The sequence below is a fragment of the Astatotilapia calliptera genome, chromosome 16 (assembly GCF_900246225.1).
Source record: "Astatotilapia calliptera chromosome 16, fAstCal1.2, whole genome shotgun sequence".
Classification (NCBI taxonomy): Eukaryota; Metazoa; Chordata; class Actinopteri; order Cichliformes; family Cichlidae; genus Astatotilapia; species Astatotilapia calliptera.
The window spans coordinates 19,674,897-19,695,194 of NC_039317.1; the positions used below are offsets into that span (position 1 = coordinate 19,674,897).

At 40.7% G+C, this 20,298-nt stretch overlaps 1 protein-coding gene across 6 annotated transcripts in view; it reads right to left on the reverse strand.

Annotated features, from left to right (window-relative positions):
• Positions 1-1,079: 1,079 nt before the first annotated feature.
• Positions 1,080-20,298, reverse strand: part of myo3b (myosin IIIB) — a 70,074-nt gene continuing 50,855 nt past the window's right edge. For all 6 annotated transcript variants that reach the window (XM_026144906.1, XM_026144905.1, XM_026144904.1 and 3 more), the window contains 5 exons: positions 20,124-20,247; positions 9,904-10,004; positions 9,479-9,525; positions 8,919-9,074; positions 1,080-1,533 (listed from right to left, as the gene is read on the reverse strand). In XM_026144906.1, coding sequence (XP_026000691.1) covers positions 8,966-9,074; positions 9,479-9,525; positions 9,904-10,004; positions 20,124-20,247 — 381 coding nt within the window. In that variant the 3' untranslated portion in view covers positions 1,080-1,533; positions 8,919-8,965. The remainder of the gene's footprint in view (positions 1,534-8,918; positions 9,075-9,478; positions 9,526-9,903; positions 10,005-20,123; positions 20,248-20,298) is intronic.

Consider the following 20,298-nt stretch of genomic DNA (forward strand, 5'->3'; position numbering starts at 1 on the left):
AATTTTTATAAAGCTGTTAAAACTTATAAAGGCTTCATAAATGATACCTCACTGCAAATTTTTGTGAGCTTCACTGGTGCGAAACTGTTTGAAGGATCTTAGCACAAAGGAGCTCAAACTACATGAAAGGTACACGATAAAACTACAGGATGCTGTAAAATTTGCTTAACCAGCTATTTGTAAGACTTCAGATGTTACTGGTTAAAAAAATATCCATAGTCTGTTCTGTAAAGATGTATTTGTGCAGCAAAGTGCTGTCAGTTAGTTTTTACTTCCAGGTTTAAATGTCAGATAAATGTCAAAAGTTGCAATCTGCTCTCTTATGCCAACAGTAAAGGAGGAATCCACCCTAAAACAACATTTTTCTACTACAGCAGCCTGGTTCATAGGCTTTAAAAACATCAAATGTTAATTCTGATTTAAGGTGGATTTCCACTTAAATCAGCTTTACATGCGAGCTGTCATATGCCATGCAAGGCATATTTCAGCCATATGTGACAACTGCATGAATTCTGCGAACCATCAGCAGTCAGAAATTATTGATATCTTCCTTTGAGATGTTCGTTTCACCCCTAAATGTGAGCTCTTACATTTTAATGCATCTCAATAGGACGCCACCTGAGGGAAGGATTTGGCTAAGCAGGACTTTGATATAGTTTGTAAGAAATTCATAACAGTGTGCTTAACACATTGTCCGGTCCCTGAGGTAATTTACTTGCTCCAAACCGTCACCATCTTATGGCCATGCCTCAAGTTTTACAGGGCCGCCTCAGCGACAGTTTGGCTAAAGGAAATTTCTGCCCGCAGCATTTGATGGGTAAAATTAACTTGGAGGGACCCCCCCCCCCCGCAACAGTTTGTTGCCTGGAAAGGTTTGAACATGGACTCAGTCAGCACCAACTATGTACTTCATACAGCCTTTTCTAGTATAAAGTGGAGAGCTGAGCATCAGAAATAATGTTCAGGGTGCAGATATGCAGGAACCTGCATTCAGGAATCTGTATATAGAAGAACAAAAAAAACCCCACTCATAGTAGTTATATATATATATATATATATATTTTACACTTTCTTGACAGTGCAAATCAAAGAAAACAGTGGGGTGGATCATAGACGTTCAACAGGTGACAATCATTTCTGTAAAGGGCAATTAAGGCGAAGAAAGAACGACTCATTAAGTTTTTATTGCCATAAGTTTTTAACAGTATGTGCAAGTGCCAGCACGCGCTGAAACAATTAGCTGTAACCAAACTATTGTGTCTGATCTAAAAGGGGAGAGGGAAATAATTCATCAATCTAAAATGAGGAAAAAAATGTATAAAACAACAGATTTGTGGCGGGTAAATTGTTTTGCCTACAATATCAAAATACCGTTATACATCAGTAATAAATATGAATTAAAAAACATTTAGACACATTTATTTGACTCTTATAAAACAACAATTTACATGAAATAAATATAAATTTACAACAGATGTCAAGTGCGATGTTGGGAAGCAGGTTGTTTTGATCCATAAGACAAATGAAGGCAATCTGCAGGATAAGAGAGAAAAATAAAGATGTTAAAATGCTTTTCATTATCTTTACCCAGGTTTGCACTAACATCCTATTTTAGCAGGGAGAATTCCACCTTATTCTATTGACCTCTAACTTTGGATGTGAAAAAGTGTAGCTGTGTACGGTCTTGACATTTTTGAGTGAACTGACAGCGAGAAGAGAGGATCTAACAGAGTCGCGGGGCGACGCCACAACACGAACCCTTTTTAACTTTCCATATTCTCTGGACAGTTGGAGAGAAAACAGGTTCCACATCTGTCTCATGCAAGAGATATCAGAGACTTGGGGATGAGTGGAGGTGGGTGATGGGGTGCTGCATGTGTGAGAGGGAGTGTGAATGTGTGGGAGAAACAGAGAAAGACGGGGAGAGAGGGAGAGGCGCTCGAGGCTACTGAGTACTTGAGCCGCTATAATGGTGTCTCGTATGAGAAAACATCTGTGAATTTCCTCAGTGATCTACAACAAAGTATAACTCAGAGCAGTCACTCAGCAGACCTTTGAAGTTGCTGTCTGACAGAAAGCTGCCATTGTTCACAGCCCCCAACACACAGAAACTCCAACTTTGGTCTCACTAATTTTCCCTGCAACGCGATACAAGTCTTTTTTTTTTTCCTCTCTCTCTCCCTCTTCCAGGCCTATGAAGCCGGGGATCTCTGCATATTCAAGAGCAAACAGCAAAGCCTTGGCAATGTGCAGGGTTGGCTTGGGGGTCAAGTAAGGCGGGACAGGTCGTTTTACCTTCTCTCAGCCCACCCTGAATGTGCTAATCCAGTCCAGCCTTAAAGAGGAAAACTCTCTCCCCTCTATGATGATGATGATGTACAGACTTGAACAGAGTGAGTTACAGCCTGCAGCGCTCTCCCAGGAACATTATAATAAAGCAACCTCACCTCCAATCACCAAACTCAGATCCAATGGACACTCCTGTGATAATCAAGTGCTATCAACCCTTCAGTTTACTGCACTTAGCTTTTTAAACATTTGTTTATTATATGACCGTCATCTTTTGTTGGAAATGTTTGTGAGCTGCTACAAATATATCACCTTTTTCCACGATCTACTAAGCAGCAGGTGGCAACGACATAACTGTGAGAAATTTGAACCTTACACTAGAAATTCTTGTCATCCTCAAAAAGCAAAAACACAAGAAAATAACAGCACTAGAAGTTGGAATATAAATATTTACAAAGTTATGTATGTTCAACTCAGTTTTGTAACTTTGCTTTAACATAAAGCTGTGTTACGTGTCTGCAGGCTGCATGTTTTCTTTCCCTCTCCTTTTGTTTGCCATTCCCTTAGGTACGCAGACTGCAGGCTGATGTCAATTTGGGGATCTCCAACTAATTAGAGGAGGGAGACCCTGATTGGACAAACCAGGAGGGCACACCTTGATAAGGAGACTGACCTGTGGCTGGGCGCGGCTCTCTTCCCTCCTTCGAATTGTTTGGCACATGTCTAAAACGCCTCTGCTGTATTTCTTTTGTTTGATGGTTGTGGTGGGAGTAAAGTGGACTAGGTAAGTTTGGGGACCCCATACATTTACTCACGTAGAGTCTTTTTGTTAGAAACACTAGGTAAGTAGGTTGGTGCCACCCATGTAATTTTGAGCTTGTTTTGAATTGAGGTTTAGAGTCTTTCCCCCCTTTTTTTGTTTTTCTAGGATAATAGCTCAGCTAAGTTTTGGTTTTGTCTTTTAGGTTGTGCCAAAAAAAAACACCAAACTGTCCCTTTCTCCCCCGCATTTGTTGTTTGAATTTGGGTTATTTATTTTGTGAGCGCGCTGCCATTAAACTTTTTTATAACACCTGTACCGGGTTTCCAGAGTTGTTGTGTTATCCCCTTCTGCCCTCGAGGAGACGTAACAAGCTGTCAGATATTGTGGCAGAATATGTCACTATATAGCTATGCAATGCTTAATGCCGTTTTTGCCTTATAGGAGTTTCAATGCAAGTGCCCCCCCCCCCCCCCCCCCCTTTTATATGTGTATTTCTATAGATTTTTATATTAATATGGCATCTCTGCAGGTTTTTTTGCCAGTCAAATTTTAAATTGTAAATTTTGAGTTATGTATCCCAAAATTTCAAGTTAATCAGAAGTAAGCCAAAATGTCAAGATACTTGGTCAGCAAGGCAAAATTTTGAGGTACTAACCAAATTTTTATCCACTTATTTATTTTCCAGTGGCAGAAACAAATTCAGATCAGGCAAACCGACAACAGGCAAAGTAGCTCTGACCTCAGAGAGTCAATAATACATCATTGAATGTTGCCATGATTACTATGCAGAGCTAGCCATGAAAGTTAATATACAGAGAAAGTGGATCGCCCCATCAACTGGTACACTGGCAGATATAATGGCATTTCTGAAGAGAGGCATTTATTAAGCTATTCTTGAGATTTTAGAGTTGTTCAAAATGAACTTTGTTTTCCCCCCATGTACAATAGTATTAGGAGTCACGAAAAAATGCCTGGGTCTTTAATTAGAAGATCTTTAATTTGCTCAGATTTATATAAAATTAATGTTAGTATGACTTAACCGATATTGGAGGAGCAAAAACAAATAAAAGATAAATAATCTGCATGGAAAAAATGTCCTCCTTCTTCACACAAGTATTGTATCTACCTGAAATAATAAAAGATAAATACTGTGTTAACTACCTGTCTTTTATGGCTATCTTTCATAATTTTGTATTGGTGTTACATAAATATTTTTTATTTCCATTTTGTTGTTAATTTAAGTTGTTTGAAATGTGCTATATAGTTACAGCTTGTTTGCCTAAAAAAACCCTGTTTCTATTCAAGAACTGTGTTAAGCCACTTCTCTACTTTAGAAAACTGAGCAAATAAACTAAAAAACACAATTTATAAGCAATTTGCAAATGTCCACCTTTATTTTAAGAGTCTTCTGGTAAAAAAAAGTATTTCATGGGCCATATAAGGAAAGTATTAAAACAATTACACTGTATACTACTTTAGTGTGACCTCAATCAAGGTTGTTTGGTTGAACACCAGGTGACCGCTCCGGTTCCTCCTGGCAGTGGCAAAAATGACAACCTTTCAGCTATGCATCCCAAACCGAAACAAGGCCGTGGTAATTCTCACACTGTTACCAGTCCAGCGTTTATTCAACGGCAGCTGGTCCCACCATCTGGGAAAGCAATGCTGGGGCAAAACAAAACAGGTTACACCTTTGGCCATGCCAAGTCTGCTAGTGCCCCGCTCCCTCGACAAACTGAGAGGGGCTAATCATAATTTCACGCTCTGATTTGTCAAATCCCATTCCAGCACCGGAGGCACCCAAAAAACTTTTAAGTCAATAAATTTCATGGCATACAGGATAACAGCTTTCCCATATTGTTCCTATTGTTCTATGCTGGCTTTCTCCAGCTTTGTCCCTCTCACATCAAGGGTAAGATGTCTCCTTTGCAAATGAAAAGGTAGCTGTAATTTGGACCAAAACATTTAGTCACTTGTAAGATTAGCAAACTCTTTCCTCCTCTCATGCATGCATTTTACATTCATGCAAATGCCAAAAACAAAAACAGCGCATGGAGCACCCTCGACAAACTGCAGGTGAGAGGAAGCTGAAACAAAAGCGACTGTAACCCTAATGGCATCCCTTGTCATTAAGAGACCTTTGATGTATGTGCTCAACGGACTCTTTTATCTCCTTCTTCCTCCTCTTCCTCTTCCTCCCTGTGCTTTTAACCTGCTCAACAAGTTTCTTTATTACTGCATTCTTAGGGCATGTTTCTCTTTTTTTGCCCTTTCACATACATCTGACATCTGGCTGACACTCTTGCATGTCACTCTTTCCAACGCTAGCCAGCAAACAGCACTGCAATGCTGAGTTTGTAGCTATTTTAGTAGTCTGCATTATGAAGCAAGGCATTAATTCTTTACTCACAAAAAATCCCAACATATGGTATGCAACCATAATATAGCAAGATACATTTAGTGTGGTGGAAATGTGACAGATCTGGATATGAAAAGCACGTAAACTGCATTAAAACAGTATTTGAAAAGGCTGCACATGAAATGCTGCATCGAAACTCTCCCTTTGAACTCAAAGGATAGAGAAACAGGACAATGTTGGCCTAATCGTGTTCCCTCTTTGAAGTGAGACATCACTATTAGGTGAAAAGGTAAGTATGCTTCTTTAGAAAATAAAAGCTTTTCATCATTTGTTAAGGCTGCAGCGCAGGCGATTTTCATAAAGGTGGTTTAAAAACTTTGGATAACAGTGTTTGGAGCTGCCTTGGATGTAGCTTTAATGAATGTGCAGCACATGAAGCAAATAGCTAAAATGGCAAGAATAACAGCAGCAGTAACGTTAGCCACATTAAAGGAGTCCTCTCCCGCACACCAGATGTTGTCAGATTTAATGAGGGAAAACAAGAAGGAGCTGCTTTTTTGGGCTTTTTTTTTTTTTTTTACAAAAACGTATTAAAGAAAACACAGGTGTCAGGCCTCCAACGCTGGCCTAACCTACCCGCTGTCCCCCAAAATGACCCAGAGGCTAAACAAACACAAGGGGTTTGGTTCGTCAGGTCAGAACATCCCTCATCGGAATGACAACAGCATTTCATAACATTTGCCTTTTTGCAACACATAATCAGCTATCCGAGGCAATTACGCGCACACCTCTGCTCACCTCCTCTCATATGCTAAAGCAGGCAATCAGCCAGGGAGTTAATTTGGCAGAGGAAAACAGGGGAAGAAACACCCACTCTGGCACCATTTGTCACTACAGTCCAACCTTGTTATTCAAACTAGCGAGCCTATTTGAAATTCCTCTCTGTGGTAAAACAGGGCCAAAATAATCAAGGGAGCATGATCACACTTAATTGATTCAGTGTACTTTTAAGATGCACTACAGGGTGCTGGGGTGACCTATTTCAGACTGCTCTTCAGAGGAACCAACTATCCCAGCAAGGGAGTAATGCACAACGAGGATTTTAATTATTGCAGGATCTGTGGCTACGACCGGAGGTGAAATGCTTCTCAAGTAACTGTGACACTACATTATAACACTGCCAGTGGTCCGGGGTTTTTACGCTTTGAATTTTTATGGACTTAAATATGACAATAAACTGAAAAATAGTTTTTTTTTTTAGCTTAATTATAAAATCTTAATTTAGAAAAACCAAAAATGTTCCTTTCGTATTTTATTGTAAACTGTGCCGTGTTCAGTTTTAGAGTATTTCAGCTATTTATACTTTACTTATTTATACATTATATTTATACTCTCACCACTTAAATTCACCAAATATGTGGCTGTCAACACATGTCTTCATTTATAATGGGCACATTTTGTAGTCTAGTACTCCTGGGAGATCTGGGATACATAACTCAATTTATATGACCCTTGTACTGTGGGCACAATTCAGTCTATCATCAGAATATCTAATCAGTCTGCCTCTTGTGATGCTAGTTTGTCTTTTCTCTTTATTTTATAGCTCTAATTCTTAAAATATTACCTAAAAAAAAATCTGGATCAGAACAGAATTTATAAATATCACAAATATTTTCAGATATTTTTGTCCAGAACTCCCAAACTTTGTCACAAGGCTATAAAGCATAGAGAAAAAAAGCCCTCATCAATTGATGTTATGCTATAAAAAGCTCAATCAGCTCAAGACCAGCTCAACCAAAGGCTTAATAACATTAAATATGCGTACCTTGCAGTAAGTCTACTGAAAGATGTAAACACCTTTTAGCTACCTCTATTTATGTCTTCCTCACAGGAGACAGTATGTGCAACTTTTAAACCTATGTGGATTAACCACATCACCACTAAAGACGCTGTGGCTGTTTAAAACAACAAACAGCACAGTTATGGTTGGAAAATGGCAGATTTAAACCACAGTGGTGTCAAGTGACAAAAAAATAGAGACAAAAGCGTCAACCATGCAGAAAATTAAAAGGAGACTTGAGAGGTTAAAGAAGGAAAATCAAAGATTACTACTACAGCTTGTAGTAGTAAAGTAGTAAAGCCTCAGTGTCTCAACCCGAGTCTGACCCTCACAGCATTGAGCTGTAGGATTTGATGAACACCCTGGACCTCGTTAAACCCACCAGGATTCCTGTGAATCTGAACCTAAGTGGAGCTGGGTTTGCTATCAAGGCAGAGCTCTAATGTTTTCCCCGCTGAGTATAAGGAGGATGAGATCCTCAGTCATACCACCCTACTCTTCCTATTAAGATCAAAATCTCCTCTCAGGCCCTCGGGTGTCAACAAAGGGAGATGCAGTAAATGATATGCAAATTGAAAAGAAAAAAAAAAAAGCTCTACAAATCAACTCGCCAGCCCTGCATTTCCGACACTTCACATCTTAAAAGAAAATTCCTGTATTTAGGGTGAAATTCAAAGTGAGTTCTAGCTCTGCCTCTGTGAAGCTATGTGTGGTGATTCCAGCTCTCAGACAGCACAAAGCCCCTTTAACTACAGGCAACTCGCTGTGGGAGAACTCGTCGAAAGAGTTTTGGGTTTCACGAGGATTTGTCTCCGGATCCGTCTTAGACAATAGACGTAATGCTCGGGAATAGGTAGATGTTTCCACGTCAAGTTAACCCCACTGAGCTGAGCAGCGCACTGCCTGCAAAATGAGGGGCACTTCATTGTAACAGAGAAATGATGGCTCAATTCAACCCTTAGAAAAACAACTGAAAATTATCAATGGCCATTTAATGAGCTTATAATTTATCTAGTCATGAATATAAGAGGATATATAAGACGTGCTTCCTTTTATCTTTTTTTAAACTAAACTAGTTAGACTAAAGAATCAATCAATAAACCAATTAACAGCTACATGGACAATAGGAATATTCACTATATGCAGCCCCGTGGAGCTTGGATATTTGGGACAATGTTACTTCCTCTTTATCCTTCTCTTATGTGGGTTTTTATGAATTTCTGCACCATTTTTATTGCAATTTGAAGATTACATGCAGGATTTCAGCCTCTAGAAATAAAATTCTTTACCATGCAGTAGAACACATATAACAGAAGCTCGGATGTGTAACTTACTAGAGTTAAAGTTATCGTAATAAAAGAAAAAACAAGACTGGAAAAATTGTGCACACGAGGTAGAAATCTAGTACGTCTAGTCTAGTAGAATCTAGTAGAACTATGTGTTCCAAACTCTGAGTCGAAGGAAGAAACTATCCTAACACTGTCACTGATGACGAGCGAATTGCTCCTGTAAACACCTTCTGATCGCTTTGCATTAGCAGACGAGGGCACGGCTCGCGCAGGTCGCTTATTCTGCACCGCTGCTACTTGCTCCACATACCGAAGCACATCCAAAGCAGAGGATGTTCTTTGGAGTGTCTGTCTACACGTCTGAAGCGTCTGTCTTACCGGCTGACATGCTTGTAAGGTTCAGCTCTGACTGACGAGGGGCCCAACTAGAAAGGGTGGGTAGGGGCGGTGGTTGAGTGCTCTTCCTCAGGGATCGACTCCACAGTTGACAGTAATTTGTAGTACTCATCTTCTCCATCCAGCACTTTGATTTGACTGTGATTTTTTTTAAGGAGACAAAAAGATAGTGGTGAGACATTACTGTGATAGAGGAATGGTGCCTTTTTTTAGTTTAATATTGTGTAAAGCTAGACATTTGCAATAGTATTATTTGCAGATGCACCTGAGATGAGGTGTTTGCTTAAGCATACTGCTCTGAAATAGAACGTCAATTACAGTACAGGCACAGTGCAGACCTTCAACAGTTAAAATTAGCATGATGACAAAGGCCCTAATATGTAACCCCCTCTCCAATGACGCAGAGCATCTCCTCATAAAAACCCTGTTATTTTCGGCTCTCCATTTACATTATAAGAAAACAACTCCATTTCTGGATTCTCCTATTCCACAAAGGGCCTGCTCTGTTTAGAGTTGCTGTAAGTAGGAAAGCAGTTATTTACCCAAGTTTTCTCGGCTTCCTCTTGCTCCCCTGGTAATCCAGAGTTCTCTGAGGAAAGGGCCAAGAGCACACAGTCAAAAGATGAGCAGAGAGTCATTAATTTTTAATTCAAAGTGATTTTGTGTTGAATGCGAGCAGATGCTGATAATATCAGAAGTCACAGCATAATTTTTTTCTGATCAAAGGGCTCAAGTGAGTCTGATGAAGCATGCATCTTGCTCAGCTTTGATAAACCACATCAATTATTCACCGTGAAGGCAGACATCCTGACATGAAAGCAACAGATAAAGAGCATAAGCACATGTTCAAGACAAGAGGCAGAGAAGCGTGGGGGTGGGGCTCCAGGGTCTGGCACAGGTAGGTTTAATTGTATTATCATGTGGAACCAAAGTCAGACAAAGGCCTTTATCGGCACTTTGAACTCACATTTAGCTGGTTGTAGTACAGGCTGTCTTCGGGGCTGTTGAGCAGCTTGGGCTGCTGGCCCCGCCGGCGAGGAGTTCTCTGCTGCAGCTTCATCACTGGACCTGCAACAGAGGAAACGAGGGCAGTGATCCAACCAGGCAAAAACAACAACAAGCTCCAACATGATGCCGACGATGATGACAGCGGCGGTAAACCGATTCTGCCTTCTTTTTAAATCGGCGCCCGTGTGTGACGCAAAAGTGACAGAAACACTTTAAATTGACTTAAGTGAGATTATGTCATTTCATTGATGAGATGACTCAATAACAGCTTATTATTATTACATAAACCGCATCTATCACAGGTGCACAGCGGGGGATGTTTGTAGTAGCCGAATTACAAAAGAAACAGGCAGAAGTGACACCGTGCGTTCATGAAAAGTTCACCTTCACACTCAGAGAAGAGTTCATCCTGGTAATAACGTCAGTAGTTTTAAGCTAAGAAAGATCTCATATTTGTTGCTGACAGTCCTGGATCACTCAACTCTGCAGGATGTAGGCACAGAAAAAGTAGGTCAGCATTTAAAAGTGCAGATAATCTCATTAACTGTATTTCACTCAGTAATGAGTACTGCTCATTGCAAATATTCAATGGATGTGTGATTGTAACAAATGGAAAATAAGTATTTGGAATCTTGGGTACTTAAGAGTTTATAGGGTATTAAATGACTATCTTTACAAGATGAGAAATCTTAGTATCTGTTGTTTGAGGAGAAACATTTGGGCAGCACCTTCTAGTCTAGCTTTGTATTACTTTGGTTAATAAGGGATTATTACCGAGTAATAGCCAATTCAACTCTTTACAATACAGAGGAAACTCCAACAATCGGACAGCCCCCTGTGTGCAGTTGGGGAGGAAAAACTCAGGTTTAGGGAAGGCCAGCCATCTGCCATAACTGGTTGGGTGTGAGGAGAGGTAGCCAGGACAAAAGAGCCACATGCCAAGTAGTTAACAGTAGTAGTTATAAGACTAATATCACATAATTGGTACTAAGAGGGTAGAAAGTGGGTGTAATAATGTGGAAACAAGTGTATGATTATGAAGCAAAATCAGTTAATAATAGTATATTGGTAACAACAGGACCTGCTAACAATAAAATGTTAATATCTGTGCATTAAAAATTTAAAATACTAACTTGTGGCCTTAATCTCATAAAACAGTAATATTAGTTGATGGTTTAACACATAAGGATACTATTCACAGTGCTGGAATTAATGCTGACTTATGCCTGCAGCATTCTTCTTAGAATAAATAAAGATAACAGAGTACATATTGTGTTTAATGCTGTGACTTATTACCCAGAAACGTGTGGTAGTTTAATAACCAGAAAACAATTCTCCAAAATGCAAAACTGCCTGTTTCTATCCAATTCCTTAACCTATTAAAGGAAACATCAAAAAGTGTGCTGCTGATCAGTTATACATCTACTAATTGCAGCAGTAGTAGTCAGCGGAGGATTGTTCAGTGGAGCATTGATAGTTTTCTGGATTACACGAGTATGCAGAGGCTTATGATTAGCTACACAGAATTAATTAACTATTTGACAATATACACTATTAGGGTCAGGTGGCAATTTCCAGTGTACCACAACTGAAATTAGTGAAAATGTCAAAGTGTTAATGGCAGAGGCAGAGAGCTCTGCGTGATGGTAAAATTCAAACAAAGTAATAAAGACTGGAAAATAAAGTGGAATCCAACAGGGTGACATTTTGGGGAAAAACACTAGTTAGATGAGACGAAGGATGGCTGCAGGGAGAAAAATGTGATGATACTACAGTGTCATATCTATCAGAGCTTATAAGTCATAGATCAACATAGTAAAACCAGTGCAGTAATACCTGCATTCTTACTCATATCCAGTAGGGGGCGACTCCTCTGGGTAAAAAAAAAAAAAGGAATCTTAGTTTATGGAAGTCTATTGGAAAATGGTCTTAGTTCTCACTTAATCTATGTATGTGGTAAACACTTATCTGATAAATTTATAGTCTCAATAGCAAGATTTAGGTCTTACAGAATATAAACTGATGCTCATGTTGTAAATTGTGGCCCCCATTGTACTTCAAGAGACGATAAAGATGAGTATGTTTTAGAGCATGGCTACTTTGTAATTGACAAGTACTGCTGTTAGAATGTGCAGTGCCCTTTTCCCCCTCAGTCAGAGCCTCCCCTTTCTTCCAATATGGTAAAAAAGCTCAAGTCGAGGCTTCCAAGCGGGAGTCCATAAACCAATGGGTGACGTCACTGTGGCTATGCCCATATGTGGTCTATGGTTATGCCACCCAAACACAAGTGAATGCAATTTAACATTTAAAAGTTTTAGCGGTTTTAAAGAGAAGTGACGTCTATTTTATGGCCAATAAATACATATTTTCACCGTGCACACTTCAATAAGAGCCTGACTAAGCAGGTCTGCAGGATTCTAGATGTAGATTTTCACCCTTCCAATTTCCACTCAAATGAGTGACACATGGAAGCTGCGGTCAGTGTGTCAAAAGGAATAAAAAGCAATTACTACATTCAGATCCTGTCTTACTGAGTGATTTCTTCTCTGCAGATGTGTGAAGGCTGTTCTTCCCAACTGCACCACAGAAAGGGAAATCTTATTGGCTTACCAAAGACAATTAGAAATGTGACAATGTGGATATTCAAACATAACACAGTAATAAGGGCTGGCTGCTCTTCCTTACTACACCTTGCTTAGCATTTCAAAGTTCATTGGTTACAAAAGTGTGTTTTTAAAGCTCACCATCTATATTTAATGTCTGACAACGTTTCATCCTCTTTGCCTGCATTTCATGTGAGACAGGACATTTCTTCATCATGTCTTGCTACCTCTGCTTCTCTACCTTGACTAAAGCTGCATTTGCCTTTTCCATCTTAACACTACTTTGTACTCACTTTGAACAGACCTCATCACATCTCAATCCTATACATCAAAGAGCAGGATCCCCCGCCACCCCTTCAATCTTTCCTCGGCTTTCTTGATGTTATTCAAACCAGCACAGGTTTACTAAAGTCACACTTTGTAAATGCCCAGAAAGTTCCTGTCAGTTTTGAGATATTAGCCAACTTTTACCGTGAATCTTATCTACCCATGCCTCAGAGGTGCTAACTGTCCGCTGTGTGGATCCCCGTTACCCCTGAGTATTTGAGGATATTTGGAAGAAATCTCATGTACTGAGGCAAATAGCTCAGGAAAAAAAAAAGCAGCTGTGTTTGGATGCATCAGAAGCACTTAGGTTTTAGTCTCACATTAAAATTAATTGGACATTATGCTCTTGCTTAGCCTTTGAAACCTGAAAGAGCATGACATGCTGCAACGAAGAGAAAAATCAGCACAAATAAAATGTTCACACTTTACGTCTCAGTTAAACAATGTCTGTATGTAGGACGTTGTTCTGCTAATGATGCAGAAAATGGTTTTGATAAGCAAATGTTTTATTCCCCTGAAATTGCATCAAAGCCCTCAATCACAAATAATGAATCCTAACGTCCTTGAACAGACTTTTGAAATTAAATCGTATTATGAAACAGACTGCGTACTCTGTGCTTTCAACAAAACACATTAGCTGTGACAGCACGTCCACAAGTATTTAAGAATAATGCAAACTCTTACCTGCATATAGTGCAATTAGGACAATACCCAATTCCCTGATGACTTGAGTGATTCATAGATTATGTTGAAAATGCAGAAAAACAACATTTGGAAACCTCAAGTGAAATTAAATTAAAGGGGATTTATGTCTTTCCTCTTTCTTTACATGTACATATATATATATATACAGTTACAGCTTTGGATACTCCTTATAAACATGGCTAAAGATAATAATGAGGCCAGAGTATGTACAAGTAATCCCTGTGAGACAAAAGCTCAGACATCAGTCTGCTTTTGAAGCTCTGTTTCTTTTTTTTTTCTATTTTTTCTACTCGTGCTTTTATATGTCTGTTTATGAATATCCTCAATATTGTCTTCTCAGGCAGCTCTTGCTGTGAGCACAGCAGTCCTACCCACCTGCTGTTCAAATCTTCTGTTCGCGAGGGACAGCCAATCAGAAAGAAGCTGGGCTGAAGGGAAAGGGAGGTAAAAAGTCTCAGGGGGCCACGCCAAGGCCTACTATGAGATGAACAAGGATTACTTTAAACTGTGAGTCTTTCTCAGTCAGTTATTCTTTTACATTTAAAAAAATATATAGGGTAGGAAATGAGCATAATAGGTTTCTTTAGCTGATGCTTTAACTGTGTCCCAAGAACTGTAGCAAGTGAAAGCTAAACCCGATGACTGGCTGTAAAGAAAACTGTGGCCAGTAAGTTTACTCAGCTGCAGCTAATTAACATAAATCCTGCTAAATAAATAGATAAATAAATGTAAACACTGTTTTCTACCAGTTGGTGTCTGTAAACATGAGCTTCAAACGGCTTTGCGAAACAAACAAAACTCTGCATCACTTTTAGTCGTACTGCGAGGAATGACAACATCTGTTTGTTGGCCGATCCCCCCACAACTCTCAACAGCTAGTGAAAATTTTGTTTTAATCGTGTTCAGGTCAGGATAGATTCTAACCCCTTGAGGATATCTTTTTTCCCAGCAAATGTCACAGTAGGTGAAAAGTATTAACTGATCTAAAACGAAAAGACTAAATACCTCCAAATTACATTCCCTACAACTGAAGCTGTGTTTACTGCAAATACCACTATCAAGACAGAAGCCAAATGTGGAACCTTGTCTGTTTTCCTGCAAAGTTATGTAAAAGCTACTCAGATGGATTTCATGAAACTTGGTTGAGAGGTGGCATTTGTGCAAAAAGAAGAAAAATATTCAGCATTGGCTCGGGGTCGCTTACTTCAGATTTGTGGGATACGGTACTGGCACTGGAATTCGCTCTTTTACAGCTCCTCTTTGTCAGGATGGTGACGTAGAACTTTCAATAAAAATTTATTGAAATGTGGCAGAGGTGGCGAATTTGGAAAATAAGGGCCTACGTGATAAAAAAAATGATCATGTAGGACAATGACCTTGTAGTTTAGTACCCACAGTCACACAACAACGACTGCACTCTTTGATGTTTTTAATGGAAAATGTTGCAAAATCTCTCAGCAGCTTTATTATTTTATCAGTTTCTACTAAGACATTTTTTTTCCTACTGACATTGATGAGATATTAATGTGTCTGTTTCTACGGATGCAGTTCTTATCGCTCAGGTGCTGTATCTAACCCTGCAGATCTCACAGGAGGTTTAGCCTCACAATTTATCCATCCTGACCTGCAGCGATCAGAGCGTGTAGCAGATCAGAGGATGGGTCAGGCCTCCCATCTCTGTGCCTCCATTTGGGAAACCATTGTCATTTGATCCAGGCCAGCCCCAGAGGAATGCTGCTCCTGCAGATACATTACAGGCAGGGAGCCTGCCAAACTGGCTTCTGGCATGGGAGCACAGCTTGGACACGGGCGGGCAGAGCTGGGAAGGGGTCAGGCAGCGGCTCACACCAAGGGTTTGCTAAATGATCGTGGGTAACGTTTGCTGTTTGGGGTGGGGAGGAATAATAGCCAACTGGGAATACAGAGGCAGTAAGTTTCATGCAATATTGATTTCTCCCTATCAAAAGAAAGCCAAGCAGTGTTTGCTCTTCTTGGTGAAAGACTTACATATTGTACATGTTTGCTTCTTGAGATAAAAAGAATTCTTTTTTTTTTTTTGGGAGATAGGTACTTCTTTTATTTTCAAAGACTAGCAGATGAGACGTATTACATCTCTAAATACCACTTTGAAATCCCTTGAAAATCAGAACGCTCTTCAGAAACAACATAAAAGAGCCGCTAAAAGGGATTTTTAGTGGAATAAATTAGAGATGTATCGATTTACTTCCAAAGTCACGTGCTGCAATCACCTGACTTCTCCCAGACCACAGAGAACCGCTCGGGTTTTGTTTATTCAGATGGAGAGAGCAGAGGCACCAAAAGGCATGGATTATAAGGAAAAATCATCAGCAGAGGCCTTTGATGTCTAAATGAGGCATGTGCAATCCAGACCCCTCTCTTTACCTCACAACCGCCTCTTCACACACATCCACGCACACATTAGCCCAGACAGCATGCACACAAACGTGCACACACATGCACGCAAACAGTAACAGATATTATTCTTAACTTGCAAACAAAGACCCAAACCAGATATGCAAAGTGGAAGAGCATTTCCAGAACTTTCTCTCATTCCTTTAATAGCCAGTCATGTGCTTTAAATTAGAAGCCGAACTGATCAAGCCTCGCAGATAATGCAGAAAAAGGGGGCAGATCCTGCATCTGTTTTCACTAGTGCAAGCAGAGGATGTTGTTACTTACAAGCAATTTTTCACACTGAAATCAATCATTTCCACTGACAGCAACTTTTGGAACTTGACTCCTGACAAAAATGCTTGCTAGGAGGAGAAATCTGATTGTGGGAGTCGATCATTTGTCACGAGCTTAATACATGTAATCTATAACCCTGACCAAGAAGGACAAGTAAAAAAGAATAAAGAACGATGAGGGAGAGATGAATGACAAGAAAAGCCAAAAACAGATTAAATATGGAAATGAAGGGCACTGAGCCTTTTCTCTCTTGATCAGTGGAATACCAGCAAATTTTGCTAAATAAAATTAGTAAATTAACAACCTAATAGCATTTTGTGCTTGGAAAAGTTTGCTAAAGTACACCAAGTGACTCAATCGACATGTGAAAAATCACAGAGAACTCTGAGCATCGTTTTCCACCTTGATTTTAATGTCTGAGGAGATTATTCTGTTGGAATTGTGATGATGAGTAGTTTGGAAGTACATCCTGTTAACTACTCCCACTGACATTAAGAGGATTACGTAGGTAGCGTCAGACAGAGGCAACTCCTTCCGTTAAGTTGAGTCTTTCCTATCCCTTCCAAATCTCTGCTGCCGCTACGTCGAGCCTGTAATTTGCCTAAAACTGAAGGCATCCGGTGGAGACGCGGCGATATGTGGAGACAGACAGATAAATCAAAAGGCTGAGAGACAGCGAGAGGGAGGGAGAGTATTTGTCTAGAGAACATGGAGAGGGTGGATCATTTGTCTGGCAGATGCATGTTGATACCGTGATGCTGCTTTGGTGGTGATGGTGTTGGTGTATGTGGGGGGGGGGGGGGGGTGGGTGGGGGGGGGGGGGGCGTTGTGGAGCAGCACCTGGTGGCTGCAAACCTTGTGGGAGGACATGCGGGAAGACGTTTAAGAGCTGAGGGAAGGAGCAGGCGGAGAGGAAAGTGAAATGTTCTTGTGAGTGTGGGATGACCTCAGTGTGGGGAAAAACTGCGCCCACATTTCCAACAAGCGCTCCCAGCTGCAGCTATAAAGCACAGAAACAGCTCGGAGCAACAACCCAAATCAATTCTTATTGACTGTACCGTGTTCTGTGCAGAGGGGATGCAACTATAACCATTAAGACATTACTTTAACTATTTTCCTGTTTTTCTTCTTCTTGTTTCATCCTTTCAAGCCAGCAGGTTAACCATCTTCTGAGGCACAGAGGTAATTGGGCTGTGTCGTAGCCCCACTTTATCACTGTCTCTCTCTTGACATGTATGTTTACCACAACTATAATCTTCAAAAAGCCTGTTAACATAAGTAGCTCAGCTTTCATAAACCATAAAGTCAGCTCTGACTGATCCTCGGCACCATCCTGTTTACCACGCTGAGGAGCATAAGCAGCGCTCTGATCATATCTGCTGCTTGCTAGCAAAGGCTTTCTTTCTGCACACATCTCTGTGACTCATTTCCAAACATGTTGCATTAATATTTAGTGCTCAGGAGACAGGTGACGGAAGGTGACATCGCCTTGAACGTGTAGCTTACAAGACAACACTGCGTATGTGTAACTTTTTCCGCTGAGAGAGCGAGAGAGAGAAAAAAAGAAAAATCAAAGGTTGGTGTTGAAGACAACTGTGAGCGCCTGGAGTACAAAGTGTTTTAATGCTCTCTCCCCATCATAAAATACAGCACTGTGGGTATCTGCCTAAAGAGGGAGAACAGTCGCTTAGCCTGGTGTCGGATATACAGTGAAACAGATCTCTCAGTTGAACACCAGGCTTTTTAAAATCATGCAGGAAAGACCCAACGTCCGTCAAACACATTGAGAGGTTCCAGGTCACGCCCTGGTGTTTTGGCTTTAATGGGAGCAGCGTGTAGAGAGCGCGCGGGTGTCTGGAGGGGTGGAGTAATTCGATTACCACGGTTAATTCTCTGTTTTTTTTTCCCTCTACTGGTGTCCTGAAACACTCCAGGTCGAACTCTAGCCCGAGAGAACCAATGCGATCACCAAAGGCGACGGCAGGATGAGACACAGGAAGAAGTCTGGTCTCCAAACATCTGGCAGGGCAAGGCTTCCATGACTTGCTCAACCTCGGGATGAAAAAAAAAAGACCCTCAGATCTGCAGGGATCAAAGTGTGCCCTGGGTGCATGAGCCACTGTGGCCTCCCTCAACATATTCAAATGGGGTTTCCTGAAAGACGTCAGAGCCACAAGCAGGAACATAAATGAAGCAGGAAAAGAGGCAATGATGAATACCTGAAAATCTCTCCACATATAATATCTAAGGAATTAGTCCAGGCTATTTTTTCTGTTGAAAATTTCAACATAATTGAACTGTCAGATCTAGAAAACTTACAACTTACCTACTTAAAAAAAGCATTAGAGTTTGATGTGCTGCAGGAAAAGAGACTAAAAGACTAACCTTCATTTACCCCCAGGATAAATCTCAGAGGTTGCAAGATCACTGCAAAAATCCCCTTGTTACATCAACATGAACCCTAAAAGTCTTTTTTGACCAAAGTCTTTTGTACAATGTTTCACAGTGATCCAAAATCAAATGTAATTTTTCTTCAGTGCACATGAGCGACCTGCTTTTTTAAAATTATTTACAAATAAAGAGGAACATTTCCAGAAACATTACTTTTGCATTTTAATTTCTTAAGGATGGACATTTTATGCATAGCAATCAAAGGATGCTTAAACAATTGCAGAAGCATTTCTTCTGCATTTGCTTGTAGTGGCTTTATTCTCCTTTCACCTCGCACCGCCCAAAAATGTCCTTCAAACTACTTAATCTAGGAAAGAAAGCAATTTGACACAAGCCATCTTTACAGGTATACCCACGAAGCCTTACTGTGGGCATGCTTTATTATTGATGCAATGATGCTATGAATTCATTGTTTTACATTTGAACAAATTCTTGGGCTTTAAACTGTAAAGAAAAACAAAAAAACAGAAAATCATTCAGCTATTATTTTAAACTTACATGTGGACCGACTGGAGGAAAAAAGCAAAGCAAAGCACCAGTTTAGGCAAAATACCCTCACATTCACCGCCATGTTTCCTCTCAATAATCACTTTGACATTATAAATTCATCAAACACTGCCTCCCTTCAGCGGCAGTGATGCCTGGGAGCGGGGGTCACCTGTATGCAGCATTACCGAATTAGCCGCTATCTAACCCAGACCTGCTGTGGCGTGCTGACACTAATCCCGGGCCTGCTGGAGAGCCCTGTCTGTGTTACATTATCATGTCTAATCCCCATAATCTCTCAGCCGCAACGCTAAACACTATTCCACCTCGGTCTCTTACCTCATACCCCTTTAATAACATTAATGAAGGGCCGGGCCCCATTACCAAGGCTACCCTAGCGGTGGGCTGGGTGACGGCCGTAATCAGAGGCCCCCTGCACAGCCACCCACTCAGCCTTCCAGGCAGCAGGAATTAATGTAATTCGTCGCCTGGGGCAAAAAGCAAACCAAACATATGTTCAACAAATCAGGGTTTGTGTATTTTCGTGTCACCGTTACTGTGCAGGTCTATTAGAGTCACTGATGAGATCCTTAGTGAAGGGCCCGCCATGCAGGAGAACGAAAGCTTTGAAGTGCTCGTGCCACTTCGAAACTCCCCCCCCTCCACTTGCCTTGAGACGTTTATGATGAGCTGACCTGAGTTATTAAAATACCACAGAAATGATCGCCCATAATGCCGCTCTTTTTTGCTGTCAACAAAGAATGGCAGCAGGGGATTGGCTGGGATGAAAGGTTGAAAGGGGTCTCGTATTAAAAATGGCACTTTATCCATTAAAGCGGGATTTCTGCTGTCTCTTTGTGTAATTACCTGCACCCGCCAGCTCTGTGCTCGGGCTTACCTTGTTTACACTGCGTGTCTCGCAGCCTTGCCGTCTCCCTGCACGGCGTCGTTACACTGTCTTCTGCTCTGCCTTTGTCTCTCTTGATGTCTTTCACTTGTCTGTCTTGGCTGTCAGGGCCAACCTTGAAAGAGGAGGCGTAAACACACCCAGAAGAGCAATGTCAATGAAAGCA